The sequence below is a fragment of the Lynx rufus genome, unplaced genomic scaffold (assembly GCF_022079265.1).
Source record: "Lynx rufus isolate CCGP_SWC_20201006 ecotype Redwood Valley unplaced genomic scaffold, mLynRuf1.p SCAF_1, whole genome shotgun sequence".
Classification (NCBI taxonomy): Eukaryota; Metazoa; Chordata; class Mammalia; order Carnivora; family Felidae; genus Lynx; species Lynx rufus.
This window is the reverse complement of record NW_025814823.1, coordinates 202,107,059-202,122,973: the sequence shown is the minus strand read 5'-3', so window position 1 is coordinate 202,122,973 and position 15,915 is coordinate 202,107,059. Positions and strand designations below refer to the sequence as shown.

Genomic DNA, 15,915 nt, shown 5'->3' with positions numbered 1-15,915 from the left:
ACTTTGAGATTAATATTTTTAGAAAGGTGAAGCGAATTACAAGTCACAAAATTCTCATTTAGTCAGGAATGAAATGATTCTGACAATTTGCTTAGGGCGCTTCAGACTTCCAGCCCCTGTGAAATAACCTTTGCTTTATAATTATACCATCTTCTGCTTTAAAAGGTGAAGCCACAGGAGTAATATAAAACCTTTTAAAAATAAAATCTTTTGATTGTGCCTGATGCTTAATGAAGGTTGGAAGATTGCAAGACTGTGACTCTTCTGTGTTTTGATTACTTTCTGGGGATGGACCGTTGTAACAGGGCCTTTGGGAATTGAGCTTCTAGAGGACAGGGCGTTCTGAGGAGTTTTTAAGGTTTGAGGTGATGACACTACAGTATTCAGGCTCACATGCCTCCTTAAGGGAAAAAGAGGGAGACAGAGAAAGGAGAGGAGAGGGGGAGGGAAGGGGAAAAAACCCCACATAAATTGGTACAGACCACTTTCTCTGGGTTTATGTATTTCCATTTGTAGTGACCAGTAAGACCACTTACTGATCTGGTTCCTGCCCTCCGGCATATGGCAGAATTTTATTTCCCTGCCCCTTTTAATACTATGTGTGGGCACAGCTAGTTTTGGCTAGTGAAGTGTGAGCAGAGGTACCAAAGCAGGGTTTCCTGTTTCCCCCCTGACTCCATCACTCCGGGCTCCTTGGTGACCACAGTGAAGTAGCATCTCTTCTCCGCCCTCTGGTTCCATAGTAACTATGTAGTGTGAGTGAGATACAAATCTTTTTTTGCATTAAACCACTGCCATTTGAAGAAGTTTGTTACTACAACATACTTAACCTACGTTGAAGTACGTCATTCATCAAAAGGTCTGGCGTGGACGTTTGCAGTGTCCTTTCCAGAATGTTAATTCTCCCAGCCCCACCTCTAGAGCCTTCAGAAAAATGGTCTGACTGAAAAGCAGGGAAAGTGATGACAGGAGGCACATAGAAGAAACAAAGAGGAGAGTATTTTCCAAAAACGCTGGCCATAATCTAGATGAAAAGCTTCAGAATGTCACCTCCCAGACAGTCACTTGTACTTTCTTCAAGCAAAACCAAGATTTTTTTAAGCTGAGGGGGAGTTGTAGCAACTGTAACCTCTTACACACTATCACTTTATATGGGCTTCCTTTTTTAATCTGGAGCTAGTTTTTAAATTCTCTCAGTCCTGTTGCCTTTTAGAGAAACTTCAGAACACTTTGGATACAATCTTGCAAATGCTTTCATCTGCCAAGATTTCTTTCTGACTACTGAGTTTGCATATTTCTTGGCCCATTCACAAACATCTCTCCCACACTGAGCAAAAAACACACATTGAGTAGGCATGCGGAGACAGACACGCAAGCTGTTGAGTTTCAGATGTCATAAGAAGGTGTATGTTTCTTCACAAAATATTTTCTTCTCAAAATATAACTGACCAGTCATTGGCTACAAGAATTAACTAAATAGTGATAGAGTTTTATTTCCCAAGGACCTGTGGTGAAGTTTCGTGTATGCATGTGTACATGTAATTCCCTTGACAGCTAATAAGGGAAGGCTAAGATATCTAGAATATATTTTTATAACCTGCACAATCACTAATTTTGATCAAATAGTATTATAAAACATCACGACAGTATAATGAATAAGCTATATATAGTTTTACAGAGAATGAAGGACCAGCATAGACGGTCTGACATTTAATATATTGATTATGTAATGTATGTTGTATCTCATTAAAAAGGATGCTGTCTTGGTTAGTTCCATTAAAAAATAAAAGGACGAATTGCCAAGATTTCATGTAGTGCCCTCAAAAGTACACATTCATAGAAAAATATATTTCATACATATGTTCTTAAATGAACTGTCATGTGTTAAGTACCTAACATCAAATGACCAGATTTCTGCCGAAAGAGTAGCTCAGAGGTCTGAAAAAAATTGTGGAATAGTCCTTTCTCAGCTCCAGGGTGTAACAACTACATCAGATCATTTCTGTGTTGTTCCCCTTATCTTGAAAAAGTATTCAGGTTCAATTTGATGTGATCTTTTCACAGTGAATAAATATAGGCAGTGCATGAAATTATTTTGAGTTATTATAAACCCAATACAGCATTCAGAACACAATCAGATATCTGGCTTCACAATTCAAGTTGCATTCATATTTCAGGCTTTTGACTTGATTCTGCATTTGCTATTCATGAGATCCGGGGCAACTGAAAGTTATTCAGATATAGAAGCAATCCTGATGACTGGGTCGCTGCATCTGGACAAACTGTAATCACGCTTTGTCATCTCACAGCGGGAAATGTGAAATTACTGGCATTATATAAAGAGGGCATCACAACGGAAATTGGTTTGCATATATGCAGAGCTGTTGTGAATTCTCTGAAGTGTGGCTTAAAAACAAAAAGTGTAACTATTTACAGATCTACACCTGCAGAATCCACTTAATTGCAAACCTTTAATGCCTCTGCCTCCTTAGAATTCTGTATTTGTGCTCTGTGGTGGTGAGGGAAAGCACTTGTAAACCTTTATTTCCTTCTTTTTGTTGTTGTTGAAATAAATTGATAGTATTAGACATTGGGAAGATACTAACCACAAAAGTATGGAAGAAATCATATAAAGAATATTTTAAAATTCACATATTAAAGGTTTTAAAAGAATACATGCCACTGTCTCATCATAACTATGTGATAAATTCTGCTGAAGTCTGGAAAACTCTGAAGAAAGCAGCTGTGGGTAAGGTTCTTCCTGGTGTTTGTTGTCTGTGATTCCCTTCTCTGCCTCTGAGTGCACCAGAGTCTTACCATTGTAACTAAATCCAGACAGAAGTTATTCTCCCTTGTGAAGATGGCAATGATGAGAGGAAACAAATGCCTGGTGATGATGAGGATGTGGGAAATGGTCACTGTGATAACCTGCTGTGATTGCAGATGGCCATAACTTTTTAAAATAGTAATTAAATAACATATACAGTTAGTGTGTATAGTACTAAAAAACACATATACTTAACAGATATAGTTAAATAACATATAGTTAGTATGTTAAATAACATACATAGTTATATATATATAGTTATATATATATATTGTTATACATAGTGTATGTATATATAATTGCATAGCTTTCTATGCAATTGTATTCTGTTTTCCATTCTATTCTATATAGTTATTATATATATAGTTCTATTTGAATATACTTCTATTATTTATTTCACCCAGTAATTCTAGAAATTATTCTATGAGAAGACAGATGCACATAGATTTTTATCTAGAGACTTTTTTTTATCCATATTTATAGTGTAAAAAACATCAACAGTAACCGAATAATTGTATAATTGTTTTATTATACAATTGTATTTATACAAATACAACCATTTTTTTTAATAATTTTGAAGAGGATTTTATCATATAGAAAAACACTCATTTTAGAAGAAGTGATAGAGAAGGACAAAAATTTTTGTATACCACATTATCCTTGTACATATATTTCCATATATATCTTTATGGAATGAGATGTAAAAATAACTGTCTCTGAGTCGTAGTATGACACATTGTTTTTTGTTTGTTTTTCTGTTTCTGACATTTTATGAAATGAGCCTATACTACCTTTATAATCAGAAAAAATAGATATGTTTTTAGAAAACATAACATTTTTTACAAAATAAGTTTTACCCACAATCTATAGTTAACATGTAAATACTTTTTTTCTTTTCTTTTTTCTTTTTTCTTTCTTTCTTTTTTTTTTTTTTACTCTTTTGGTATTTCTATTTTACTTAAAAAACATTTTTTCATTTTGATGTATTTTTGGTAATCTGCTTGCTCCAAATAGTCCATTTTGGAACATTTGCCTCAGGGTAGTAAATATTTTTATATCAACTTCTTGAATATTGGGTAAAAAAATTGTTTTAATCATACCAGTGTGCTATAGTTTATTTCTTTCCTTATTATTCAATATTCATTTCTTTCCCCAATTTCTGCACCTAACAAATATCCTCCTGGGCAAAGGTTCCCACATATTTGTTACAATTTTCACCCCACTTAAACATCTATTGAACATCATTAATAATTGATCCTCATCATTACATTTAGTGGTTCTTCCTTTTAACTTACCTAACAAAAGGTACTGGACTTTTATGTTTATGAATAATTTGCTGACGTTTAGGGTCCGCAAATTATGACCACTGGGTCAAGGGTCCTGTTTTTGAATAGCCTGTGAGCCATAGATAGTGTTTGCTTTTTAAAAGGTTTAAAGAACAAAAACAAAGAGGAATATGTGACAGAGACCAGAAAAGGCCTGAAAACTAAAATACTGTTATGACCTTTGCACAGAAACTTTACTGACTCCTGAACCAGAGGCATTAAAGAGATGGTTTATTTCCTTGGTCTTTATTCTTTTTAAAAAAAAAAAAAATTTTAATGTTTATTTATTTTTGAGACAGAGAGAGACAGAGCATGAACAGGGGAGGGACAGAGAGAGAGAGAGACACAGAATCTGAAATGGGCTCCAGGCTCTGAGCTGTCAGCACAGAGCCCGACGTGGGGCTGGAACTCACAGACCGTGAGATCATGACCTGAGCCGAAGTCGGACGCTTAACCAACTGAGCCACCCAGGCATCCCTCCTTGGTCCTTATTCTTGCCATAGTGTCTGTGTAATTTCATAAATAAAAGGGTAGATCTTTGTATCTAAGTGTGCATGTCAAATCATGTCCTAATTTGCATAAGGTTATATTCTTATCCTTTATGAATAACACAGATGTTTTGATCCATGCAGTGTTTTTGAAAAATTAATTCCTATGTGAATCATTTTTATCCCTTTTGTTCTTTATGTAATCTAAAAATATTATATGAAAGAACAAAAAGTATAATTTCATAAACAATGAAAACGTGGTCAGGGTTTTGATATATTTTTAAAAAAAATTTTTTTTTCAACATTTTTATTTATTTTTGGGACACAGAGAGACAAAGCATGAACGGGGGAGGGGCAGAGAGAGAGGGAGACACAGAATCGGAAACAGGCTCCAGGCTCTGAGCCATCAGCCCAGAGCCCGACGCGGGGCTCGAACTCACGGACCGCGAGATCGTGACCTGGCTGAAGTCGGACGCTTAACCGACTGCGCCACCCAGGCGCCCCTAGGGTTTTGATATATTTTTAAGGGGGCAATGGAGAAACTACAGAGGCTAAGTTTTTATATTGTAATCTGCTGCTTTTTGTGTGTCACAGACATCAAACATCACAAACCCCTTTGATTCCTTTATCCGTCAAATTACAAAAAAACATTTAATCATTAAAGATGTCTTCTCTGAACCCCATACAAGTGCCACAGTTGTGTATTATGTTAGCTTTACTTGAATATATAATACACAGAAATTGTCATTGAGTACTTACTATGTGCCAGATACTATACACAGCTTTGAAATTGGACATGAATTCAATGCCTGACTTCCCCACTGACTCCTTATCTGCTCCTTGGTATCTGATTTCAAGACTCTAAACCTCAATTTCTTCATTTACCAATGAGGATAATAATCGTATCCTTGTCATAAGGCTTTGAGGACCTAATGAGAACATCCATTAATAATTGACTTGGTTTCCAACAGAGTGATAGTGTATTGAATATTGAACTGATTGATCACCTGCATAAATAAATAGAATATATGTGTTTAAACCTTGGCTATCTACAAAGTGATGATGGGTAAGTTAGGGACTCAGTTAATGCATATAGGAGTTAGAGGTGGTAGGTAGTATCTGTAGTGCGCTATGATCACATGTAGGTAAAATCCTTAGGTTAATTTCTGGCACATAAGTGCTTAACGTTTATCATTTCAGTTATCTGTATAATTCTATCCCGCACTGTGTATAACCTTTGTGACTTTGTAATTTTGTAAAAATATAAAAAATACAGATACGTGTATAGAGAATATGGAAAAGCTATTGTTTTTATACATTCTTTAATTAACTTAAAAAAAACTCTGCTGGTTTCTGCACTACCTGGGCTGGAGAAAAGGTAGTTTTCAGAATGTCTTCATGTGACACATACTATTGTTACTTGCTTTCATTTTGATGTATCAGACTTTTAGAGCTGCCTGTCAGAACGTAATGACATTTAAGTGGCAGAACACCTGGGTCCGTTTCAGAACCACTGATGTTTAGCATGGAAGGAAAAAATTGTGGACACGCTGTTGTGACAGTAAATTATTTCCCCACCCCTTCAGAAACTCCTTTTTGAAGTGCCTTCGAAGCAGCTCTTCAGAGAGCACAATGAAAACCAAGTGGTCATATGAGAAGATTGCTTAATTTGCCACAGAGAAATGGGGATGTTTGAATTTATGAAGCAAACAATTCTTGAATTTATGTATGCAAGTGTTTGTACATATAAATAGAAAGATGTCTAGATGGTATAGTCACAGAAGACAGCAGTCCCAATCCATGGAGTTAGTTAATTCATGTCCCTGGTCACTTCTGAGCTGTTGGCAGAGATGAAGGATATGAGTTCTTAATTGAATTTTTGACTTAACCTTGCACACATTATCTTTTAAGGACAAGGTAAAAATTAGTGTGAATCTTTGCTTTCAGGGAATATGGAGCCATTGATGATGTAGATATTGACCTGCATATTGATGTTAGCTTTCTTGACGTAAGTATCACTTTATACAATATGATTGGTACATTTAAACACTTATTTTTACTGTCCGGAAGAAATTTAATATTTGTTTCTCTTATTAGTTACATACTGATTTTGTTAAAGTGATTATAAAGAAATACTATGGCTGAAGAAACAGATTTGGCATACACATAAATAAATAAATAAATAAATAAATAAATAAATAAATATGTTTTATATAGATATAAATACATACATATATATTTCATTGTTTCTTTTAATATATTCTGAAACTTATGGGCTCTTATTATAATATTTCATTATATCTTAAATTTTCACTTTGATTTTCAAATGTAGGAGGCAAAAATTAAGAATACTTTGACTTTCTTTTCCAAACCAATAGGTTTTGAGGTAATTTGTGAGCCTTAAGATTTATGTATTTCTTCAAAATAAATCAAGATTTTTTTTCATTTTGGGAAAACAATTAAGAATTTTAAAAGATGACTAATTCGTCTTTTGACATATTTGCACAGGAGGAGATTGCTGTGGCTTGGGAAGTAATTCGAACAGAACCTATAATTGTCCGACTACACTGTTCACTTACACAGTATTTAAATGGTCCAGGTTAGTTTTCCTTCTATGTATTATTTTAAATATGAATTAATTGTGCATTAAGCAAAATGTTCATCTGGTAATTATGAACATAATTGGCAGCTATCTTGATAATGGTATTTAAGTATACTTGCATCCTGACAGAGGTGGTTTATTGCTTTTGTAATTTAATGGAAACAGAAACATGTAACGTTTTAGTTTTAGATTTCAGAAGTTGACAAGTTGCTGTGAAACAAACAGTAAAACCTAAAAGAGAACTTTGCATACAAGCTCAGTAAGTGTATTTTGGATTGCTCTTAGATTTAATTATTTTTGCCCCTGATTCTGAGATTTAATTTTAATGTTTACTTATCCCACCTCTGATTACTGATGAATTTAGTATAACTATAAATATAACCTACTTCTGTTTTTGAAAATAGAGATCTTAGTAATATTTTTGTTTTCCATTATCTTTTTTTAAATTTTTTTTAATGTTTATTTTTGAGAGAGAGAGAGAGAGAGAGGCCAAGCATGAGCAGGGGAGGGGCAGACACACACACACACACACACACACACACACACACACACACACACACAGAATCAGAAGCAGCCTCTAACCTCTGAGCTGTCAGCACAGAGCCCACCATGGGGCTTGAACCCATGAACCGTGAGATCATGACTTGAGCCAAAGTCAGACACCTAACCACCCAGGCGCCTCTGTTTTCCACTGTCTTAAGGGATGATTTTGTTCTTTCTCAAGTGATAACTATTTACAACAAAGGATGCTGTTATTAAATCTTGACAAGACTTACTAGATTAAGATATATTTCCCATGCAAATACACATACCTGTGCATGTATTCAGATGGGCGTGCACGTGTCTACACATGCATGCACACACATACACTGTATCTACTCGTGTCTTCCAGTTATATACTGCCGCACAACAAACCACCCCAAAACTTAGTGGCTTAAAACAATTTACTGTCTCTCTCTGTTGTTTGAACTCAACTGGAGTCCCCCATGCTTTTGAAGTCAGATGGTAGGTGGAGCATATATCCGTTGAAAGGCTCTGCTGGGTTGGATGCCCAAGATGCTGGACTTTGAGATATCTAGTAATTGATGCATGTATCATCTTGGATATCAGCTGGGGCCTCTTGACTTGAGTGTTGACCTTGCATCCACATGGCTTCTTCATGTGGTTTAGGCTTCTTGTAGCATGATGATTGGCCGTTGTCCAAAAGCAAATGTTCCCAGAGACAGGATGCGGATGTTACCTGGAAAGAAGCACAGTGAATCTTCCACTGGATTGTATTGATCAAAGCAGTTGAAAACGCACCTAGAATCACTTCTTAAAGTCATGGCCATCTTCACGTGTACTTTACTGTGATGTTGGCACGTTTTCCTTAGGCGTATTAAAGAACTTATATCTACTGTTAGTTCTTACATAAGAAAAATATCTGACCTTTCAAGTTGATGAATATATAGGAAGGTCTCTCATTTTGAAAAAGTTTCTGTTGAGTCAGTTCTTTTCTATTTTTGCATAATGAGACAATGATTTCTACTTCAGTAGTCAACGCTTCATGTAAATAACATGACATGATTTAACACCAGGCAAAGACAAATAGATGTTACATATTTTTATTGTGATTATTTAAAAATGTATAAAAATGTAATAAGGAAGAAAAGGAATTACTCATAATTCCTCTATACTGAGAACACTGTAAATAGTTTGGTGTTTCTCTTTTCTGTGCACACATGGTTTGTTTTCATAAAGTTAACATTGAATTGTAGAATTACGCACCTTAATGTAGTGTCATGAAACTGTCTTCAACTCATTGAATTTCTAAAATAGAATAATTTGTAATCTCTGCATAACATTCCACCTTCCAGGTGTATGTGTTTTTGCGGTTTTCCTAGATACTCTGCTGTATGGCTGTTTTTTTCTTTCTTTAGGGATTTGATACGTGGCCACTCGATTTTATTCTGATGGGGATTAGAAGAAAAAGAAACTCTCATGTCTGACCTTTTTTTTTTTTTTTAATTATCAGAGTTAGAAACAAAATTGGGTCAGTTCATCTCTGCTCACCCTATTCCGTCTGTGTGAGATGAAAATGTGGCATACTTTTATGTAATCTTACCAGTGTTACTCAATTTTTAAATATAATCTTGAATTTTAGGCAGAGATTTTTCCTTCTCAGTATCTCTTTGTTATGTTTGCATGGTTTTATAAATGTTCTAACAATTATATTCTAATTCCTATTTAGATGATTTTATTGTTCAGTACCCATTCTTTGGTATTACAACTCATCTATAATTTAGTCTTCCTTTTTTCATTTTTGTCAGTTGATTTGCCTATTTAATAGTTTGTAAACCAAAGAGACATGAGGGTGATGCTTCCTTTTTTCATACCTGCGAATGACTCTGTTTTGTGAACAAGACAAATTTGACCTGGTAGAAGTTGATGGGGTCATAATAGTTGCCCTAAAAGAGGTAAAAATACTTCAGAGACCTCTGCCAGTTTGTGTCTGAAGTGTTTCAATTTTGTTCGTTTGTAAGACACCGGTTTTGGTGTTAAGTTTGTGTTTTGTTATGTGTACTTATTGGGCTATTTTTTTCTTTTTTTCCTTAATGGTATCTTTTATGTATTTCTTTTTGATTGGTGCACTTCAGTCTTAACTTACCTCAAGCAAGTTTTATGACTAATCCAACATGTAGACTGACCTAGTTAACAGTTCTTTTTGAAAGCATTTATTCCTAGGTTTTGGAAATGTATGAATAATACTTGAGCCGTAATATTTGGCCAGGGCTAATCTGACAGTATATCTGTTCTTACACCTCCTAATCCACTCTAATATTAAGGATAAGGATTATTTTCATTGTACATGAAGAAATACACTTGAAATAAAAAGACATGAGTGTTATAATTCTTATATTATGTATTTTCTTCACAGTTATTAGTGTCTAAGTCTAGTTTCTGATCTGAAGCACAAGACTGCTTTTAGTTTAAAGTGATAAACAGCCAACATTATTAAAACTGTTTTTCTGTGCACATCATCTCATCAATAGTACCTCTATGTTTACATGATCAGAGCGTTAGAATAATTTCCAAATATCTTAAGCAGCCCTCACTTACTGCCTTTCCAATGTAATATTTACTTTTCCGTTAAAGGAAGATTTGTTTGTTGTTTTTAGTTTTATATATCAGTATAGTTCTGTGCTTTTTGTTTTTTGTTTTTTTTTTTCTGCCTGAGGTCACTAAGTTTAGCTAAATTTAATCATGAGTACTTGTTTGCTAATTGTTGGCTTAATGGGACTTTTATATTCCACTTTTAGTTATCAGAAGGCTATTTAAAATTTTTTATAAATATTAATCTAAAAACAATTTTAGATTTACCAAAAAATTGCAAAGGTAGTACAGCATCCCAATCCACTCCACATCTAGTTTCACGGTTTATTAACACCTACTGAACACATTAAATGCAATTAATTGTAATAGTAATGTAAGTTTTATCACTTGAATCTCGGAACATTTTTGGAAGTAACATCCTGTTGTTACTCTCTCTTTCAGTATATTCTAAAATTTGGGTCATTCAGATTTATATCAATTGAGCCAATGTTTGTAACTTACATTTCCCTATAAGATTTATCATTTTGGTACAATGTTGATGCTTATTTTCTAAGCGTTCATGGTATGAATAAGTTTGGGTCTTTGTGTCATTAGTTTGTAGGATTAATTTATATATTCTGGATGAACATTTGTATCTATCATCTCTCTTTTCTCTATCTGTGTATCTTACACAATTTCTTCCAGTGAGTATTTCAGTTCTTCTAGTGCATTTTAGATTTTTCTACATTTTATTTTTAACCAGGTCCCTTTTGTTTGTCTGCCTCCATCTCCCCACTTTTTTCATCTGCCTGTGAAGAGATTGTGCCTTCTTAAATATTTTTTTATAAATTTTTTTAATGTTTATATATTTTTGACACAGAGGGAGACAGAGCATGAGCGGGGGAGGGTCAGAGAGAGATGGAGACAGAATCCAAAGTCGGCTCCAGGCTCCAGGCTCTGAGCTGTCAGCACAGAGCCCGACGCGGGGCTCAAACTCACAGACTGTGAGATCATGACCTGAGCCGAAGTTGGACACTCAACTGACTGAGCCACCCACGCGCCCTCCCTTCTTAAATCTTTTAAGAGAGAGCACAGCATGTTCCAATTTTGTTATCTTTCTCTTAAAAAAATAATTCCACCAAACTTTCAAGATGTTAGGGTTTTTTATTCATTGTTGAATTTCTGTAGTCCTGGGTTTGGAACAGGGGCGATTAGAGTGTCCACTCTGTTCCTCACTCTATATATAAGGATTAGAATGCTTTCAGGAAAGGAACTGATAGATGATACTAACACCAGTTTTCTTTGATCAGTAGAGTGTTTGTGTCCCAGAATAACAGCCAACACGGGGGTGAAGCAATTGGGGGTACCAGTTTGGTTTACACTGTCGAACGTGCATAGTCTGGGAATGTCCTTTTAACAAGACAGTTCACCACCTCCACTGATCCAAACGACAGCATCTCTTGTCAGTTACTCTGATAAGTTCCTGAGCGATCTTGCTACTTGTACTGTGTTCTTTACAAAGATCCTACACTGCCAACCCACAGTCCTTCTCAGATCCCCTCTCCTAATGTGGTACCTCGTTCACTTCTCTCTGGCTCCACTGGTCTCCTTGCTGTTCCTAGAATATTGAAGCACATTTCTTTCTCAGGGACAGTGCCCTGGTGATTTCCTCTGGCTAGGACACTCTATCCTATCTAGTGTTGGAACCTACTATGCCCATACAACCTTTACTCCAAGACCCTTTCCCTTTTTTCTTTTCCTTTAGAACCTTTACCACCATGGGGCATTCCGTCTATCTAGCCTTTGTCTGTCTCCTTCCACTGGACCAAGGCTTCATGGGGCAAGGAGACTTGTGTGCGTGTTTTTTTGTTTGTTTGTTTGTTTTGTTTGTTTTTTTGTTTTTTTACTATTCTATCTATAGTGATTGGCACAGTGGACACTCAGATATTCTTTAAAACCTGTGAATAATGAATGGTGAGTGACTTTTTTTGACAGTTTATTAAATTCACAAACATAGTTACTAGCTTACAGAAATGCATATACCTGGTAAAAATATGAAGCATATGACAGGCTACCCAGTGAAAAGAAAGTCTCCTATGCCTCGTCATACATTGTTTTGTTGTAAAAACAAAAAAAGTTGTGTATGTATAAATATGTCTCTCCTCCACTTAAAGAATCATGCATAAACTGTCCTACACATTGCCATTTACACTGCTGTATTTTTTGGCCATTCTTCATCATTATACACATATATTTTATGCATTAGTACATGATATGTAATGACCATGAATGATGTCCAAAATAAATAGCAATGTATGTAGGAGTGTGTGTATGCTATTTTTAAATATGTATGTGTATATCACTATGTATTGTGTATTATATAATATATAAACATATATGTTTGTGTACATACTATAGTTTATCATATATATTACTTTGCAGTCATTCCTGGCTGATGGTTCAGTTTTAACTCAACATTTTGACTGATTATTTTTTCCTTTGCAGTGCCCACTGTTGATGTCTTTCAGATTTCTACAAAAGAGCGATTTGGATTGGGACATCAGCTAAAAAAGTAAGTTTCCCAAGAATAAAAAATAAATTTCTATTTTGCTCAACCCTCTCCCCCCATTCTTATTTAATAAGAGCTTTTTGAAGTGAGTGCCTCAGGAGAGGAGTTCATCCATTACCAAGAGCTGCTTCAATAATTTAGCTGGCAGAGCTCACCTTTAGAACAAGGCTGCATTCCTTCTGTTTGCCCACCCAGGTCCACTCTTCGCCCTCCAACACCCTGCCCTCTCCTGTGGAGGCTGATCTGTGGGGCGGCAGGTTCTAATGTGTTGCCGTGTCTCAAATGTGACCAATAGAGGAAGAAGCAAGTATAAGAAGGAAGTATTTATTGCCTTTGGTTTCCACCCTAAGAGGTCCCCTTGAGTTGACTAGTCCTTCAACTGAAGCTTTCTTTTCTACTCTAGGCCACAGCCTTTGCATGACTGACTCTCTCTCTTACTGGATTCTACTACTAGTTCCCCGTGCTTGCTCCTGGGGCCTAGAGGTGGTAACAATTAGTAGCCACCTGCCCTGGGCTATTGTACTGTCCTTAGTTCCTATACCTACATTCTTGAAACATTCCATCTTTAAATAAACCCTTTAGTTTCTCTTTGGACCTTGACTAAAGCAATGAATTTATAGTGTATAAACAAAATTATCCAGTCAAACTGACTTTTAAAACATACTAGCATATAGTCACAATACAAATTTGTTAAATCCTATCCTATACGTCAGCTTTAAGAATTTGTATTACTGGAGAATTCCCAAAAGATTATTTATTCTTCTGAATATACAAATTTTACCTCAATTTATATTAAGAGAGATCATTAGATTATTGTCACGTTTAAACACATGGCTCACACCCTTCATAATGATGCAGTTGACGTGTTCATCTATATTTTAATGGATTTTAATTGAGCAATGTTCTAAGAGAAAGTACTTTCAAAAACTTTATTTCATTGATTAAATAGGGAATTTATTGTGGTCATTTTACCTGACCATTACAGATGTAAAAGGAAGCTTATGTGGGGTAGGTATTAAGGGTTGTACATATTATAGAGCTCTAGAATCATCTAAGTTTTTATGAGTTTACATTGCTCAAATGTGAGTTATGTGTGGGTTACATGTGAAAGGAAATTAAGATAAGGGAGTATTCTTGCAAATTCTTGCAGATTCCTACTGTTTAGGTTTAAATATGATCATATAAAAATTGGATAATAAACCCTTAACATTTTGAATCGTACATCTCTAAAACTAAATTCAACTTACAACATACGGTTAGCACATAGAATGTGATCTCTATAAGGGCTTTTGAGTCCTTATAAAAAGAAATATAAGACTGAGGAATTTTCTCAGTTTCCTGGACGGGGATGAGGTATGCTTTTCCAGTGGAACTGGTTTTGTTTTTTCAGTTAGATTTTGTTTTCTGTGTTGAGCCAGTATCCTACAGGTCTTGGAGCTAATGAGCATGGAGCCTGCCCCTGTGTTACGCCATCCAAGATGGCACATAATTTTATTCCCCCTCCTCTGATTTTCTTCCCTCTCACCCAATTTTCTTCCTGTTGTTAATTTTTTTTTTCTATTTTGATGAATTTATTTTCATAGAGCAGTTTTAGGTTCACGGCAAAACTGAGGACAAGATACAGAGATTTTCCATATGCCTCCTGCCCCCACAGGTGCATAGCCTTTCTGCTATCAGGGTGTCCTAGTGGAGTGATAGGTGTGTTACAGCTGATGAACCTGTATTGACACCTGATTATCCAAAGTCCATGTTCTTAACTTTATGCACTTTTGTTATGCACCTAACCTTTTTTTTTTTTTTTTTTAGTGAAATGTTGATCCAAATAAGACAAGAATTATAAAAATGCAGAATATATAACTTTCTGCCCCTTAATGATGTCTGAGTATATCGTTTGGGCTCAGAAAAAGAAGTGATGTGTAAATTCCAACTCTGAAAAATTAAGGAAAGCTATGTTCTATGTTTGCTGTTTAATCACTTTGTAGAATATGTAACATTTTATTAATATTTCCATCTAAGTGGTTAACATTTTAAAAAAAGGTTACTCTGTGGATAAATTTTAGTTGTATGGACAGTTTAGTATATGGACTAGAACTTTTTTTTAATGATTCCTGATAAATTTTAATCTAACGTACTTTTCCTTCATTGTAAATAACTGAGTTTGACTGTGATCCCTTCTGGTCTAAAATTACATGATTTCAAAACATCTGAACTCATCTTCACCATAAAGTAAAAGAGGAAACTGAAATATGTTTTCCAGAAACATATAGCAAGTTAGGAAGGCAGATTCAAAATCTAGCCCCTTTCTCATTATTGCTCTGGTTTGTTCTCGGCAGATAAGGAACACATCAAACTTTTTCTGTGATTCTTTATCTGGTTTGTTTCTGGCAACTAGACCAGCTTAACAATTGCAGCAGCAATGCTAATGCAATGCTTAATGTATGTCAGGCACTGTAGTAAGTACTTTACCTACATTAACTCACTTGATCTTCACCACACCCCTGTCCAGCAGGTACTGTCACTATCCACACTTCCTAGATAATGAAACCGAGACCCAGAGAGATTAAGCAAGGTACTTGTGTCACAGCAGTAGAGTCAGAGTTTGACATCGGATCAGTATTTTTGACCCATCCACTAATCTGGTTTTCATATATTCGTAGCTGTCCCTTCGCTTTATATTAGACTTGGGATATATTTTCAGCACAGAATGAATATAGGGAGAATGTGAAGGCATTAAAAGAGGGGCCCCTGGAAGAGGGGCGCTTGGGTGGCTCAGTTGGCTGATCTTCTGACTCTTGATTTCAGCTCAGGTTTTGATCCTAGGGTCATGGGATCAAACCCAGTATCAGGCTCTGCTCTGATACTATACTATATCTAACAGATATACTACACTATATCTAAGAGATATAGTATAGTGATCAGCCTCATTAGAATCTCTATCATGCAAAGGCTAAGTGTAACAGAGACCATGGAAATGACTTTAAACTGTGTATGACTTTATACTGAATTTCCATTGATCAAACTTAAGTTGTTTT

The 15,915-nt window shown here is 35.4% G+C and overlaps 1 protein-coding gene across 1 annotated transcript in view; it reads left to right on the top strand.

The window, feature by feature from the left end:
* Positions 1–15,915, top strand: part of PARP8 (poly(ADP-ribose) polymerase family member 8) — a 178,806-nt gene that overhangs the window by 111,429 nt on the left and 51,462 nt on the right. The window contains exons 9-11 of the mRNA XM_047092789.1: positions 6,588–6,648; positions 7,149–7,239; positions 12,820–12,886. Coding sequence (XP_046948745.1) covers positions 6,588–6,648; positions 7,149–7,239; positions 12,820–12,886 — 219 coding nt within the window. The remainder of the gene's footprint in view (positions 1–6,587; positions 6,649–7,148; positions 7,240–12,819; positions 12,887–15,915) is intronic.